The 2173-nt window shown below is 44.0% G+C and overlaps 1 protein-coding gene across 1 annotated transcript in view; it reads right to left on the reverse strand.

Moving 5' to 3' along the window:
- LOC101859716 (homeobox protein Meis1) overlaps positions 1-2173 on the reverse strand; it is a gene marked incomplete in the record, with an annotated part of 264050 nt that overhangs the window by 169047 nt on the left and 92830 nt on the right. Inside the window, 1 exon segment of the mRNA XM_013085078.2 lies at positions 1436-1480. Coding sequence (XP_012940532.1) covers positions 1436-1480 — 45 coding nt within the window.

A 2173-nucleotide genomic window follows, 5' to 3' on the forward strand; every position in this document is an offset into this window, starting at 1 on the left:
AGAGAGAGAGAGAGAGGGGGAGAGAGAGAGAGAGAGAGAGCGTTAAAAAAGAGAGGGAGAGGGGAGTTGTGAGAAAGATAAAAAAGAGATAGTTGTTGAAGGAAAACTGATACAGACATATACAGACAGTGTTTTTGAACGCGGCTTTTTAGTGTTTTGTTTTATTGCAGTGGTTGGAGAAAGTACTAGGTCATGACTTTTGTGCACTAGATAAGTCAGGCATAACGAAGCGTGTGCATAATTTGTGATTGTGTGAATGTGTCATGCGATATATTATGTGTGTGAAGTGTGTATGTGTATGTGTGTGTGTGTGTGTGTGTGAGAGAGAGAGAGAGAGAGAGAGAGAGAGAGAGAGAGAGAGAGTAAAAGACGATAACTCGAACAGGTCTATTTTTGCAATGTAGATACTGGGATTTTGTTTCAAAAGTTTTCCAAAAATCAAACACAAAGTGATAACAAAGGAATAACTAAACAAGAGAGTCTTTTATATTCACTCAACGTTTGGTTTCGCATCATATGAGCAGAACGAGTGAGTGAGTGAGTGAGGAAGGAAGGGGGATTCACGAGAAATAATTCGGAGTATTCGCGTCATTACTCTTTCTTTCATTTTGCAAGAATTTTCTACCCGGCTTTCGGGGGTTCAACGTGTTTGTGATTTACTCACAGGGTGAGACAGGCCAAGCCCAGTGTGTATGTAAAGCAGTCGGTAGAGGAAAGAGATGTGTATGGCCGCACCCGGCCAGCCTCTCAGTAAAGCACTTATCACCGATGGTGACAAATGTGGATCTTAATAATAGCTGATTATTCCAGAGCTGGGCGCCGCTATGAGGCAACGGGACACAGGAACGCCGGGGGCTGATAGCTTTCTTTGCCTAATCAGAGCAAGATGTCACAGAATAATGGAACAGGTACGTGCTACCGAAGTCTTAAGAGAAGGCACCCACTGCGAGTGGAGTGAGAAGAGGAGGGGAAGGAGGGTGAAGGTTAGGAAAGAGCAAGTATAAGCGTGAGGGGTGGGGTAGAAACAAACGTACTGTGTGGGTACTTTGTACTATCAATTTGGAAATAGACTAGTGACAGATCGATACTGATAAACAGATCAGATCGTACATAATGTGTGGAATTCTCAGAGACTAACAATTGCCCTCCACATGAGTATAGCGAAATGGACAGTTGGTGAGAACGGCAGAAAGGAAAAACAGACGGATAGATAAACAGACTAATGTATACCAATACAGACAATTACATAGACACCGCTAGACAAAATACTCTCTGAGATAGAGGACAGTGGCACAAACATATCTACAGACAGATTTATGCAAGAAGGAATCTGTACAGTGCAAAAAGAGTTGAGAAAGAGATGGTGATCAGAGGTGAAAAAAAGTTTGTGCCAGAAACAAAAAGCAAAGAAAATAATGTACGTAAAACTACTCACCATTTTGTCACTCCCAAAAATATGATCGTTTGCCGGAGAGAAGACCTGGGAAAGAGAAAACAATAAAAATCCGTTAGCTCCTTGTAGGGGAGTGAATATAAGGGAAAACATCAGAAAACTTTGAATCACTGTGCCCCTCACCTTCAACTGTTCATACAACTATGACCGTGACCCAAGTCATTCCCAGAACTTCACCCCCGTCTGCCTTTTAAACCAGTGGTAAAATCGCCACGAAATTCCCCGAGGCGGATGAAGGACAGAAGAAAAGATAGCGAATTAATCAGGTCCTTAAGGTGAAAGTTGCCGTTTTAACAGCGGACATTGTTCTCCAATTTCAGGAAGCAGCCCCGAGTCTCCGCCCAGATATCGATCCAGGGTTGGCAAGTGGCACAGTGCTCGCCTCTTTTGTGGCACACAGCAGAGTAGTCTCCGTCACCCTCCAGCTCGGCCCGCGACACTACAATTACCCAGCCCAAACAAAGAAAACGACAAACCCAAAAAGGCTTTCAAATAATTTTTTTGGCTCAAGAAGAGCGCAAAACGTTGCCCGAGGCGCGGTGACGATCAGAAGACAAAAAAGAAAACCCAGGACAAACACAGGCCAAATAATTATGATGATCTTAATGATAGGGGCAGGCTCTGGTTTTGACAGTTTGCTGCGTGAGGGTTCTCAGAGTTTTCTTAAAGGGGATACCCCCGGAGGGCCAAACAAAGGGAACCGATTTGGGTGGGGTGGGG

Source organism: Aplysia californica, unplaced genomic scaffold (genome assembly GCF_000002075.1).
Source record: "Aplysia californica isolate F4 #8 unplaced genomic scaffold, AplCal3.0 scaffold00342, whole genome shotgun sequence".
NCBI classification, from domain to species: Eukaryota; Metazoa; Mollusca; class Gastropoda; order Aplysiida; family Aplysiidae; genus Aplysia; species Aplysia californica.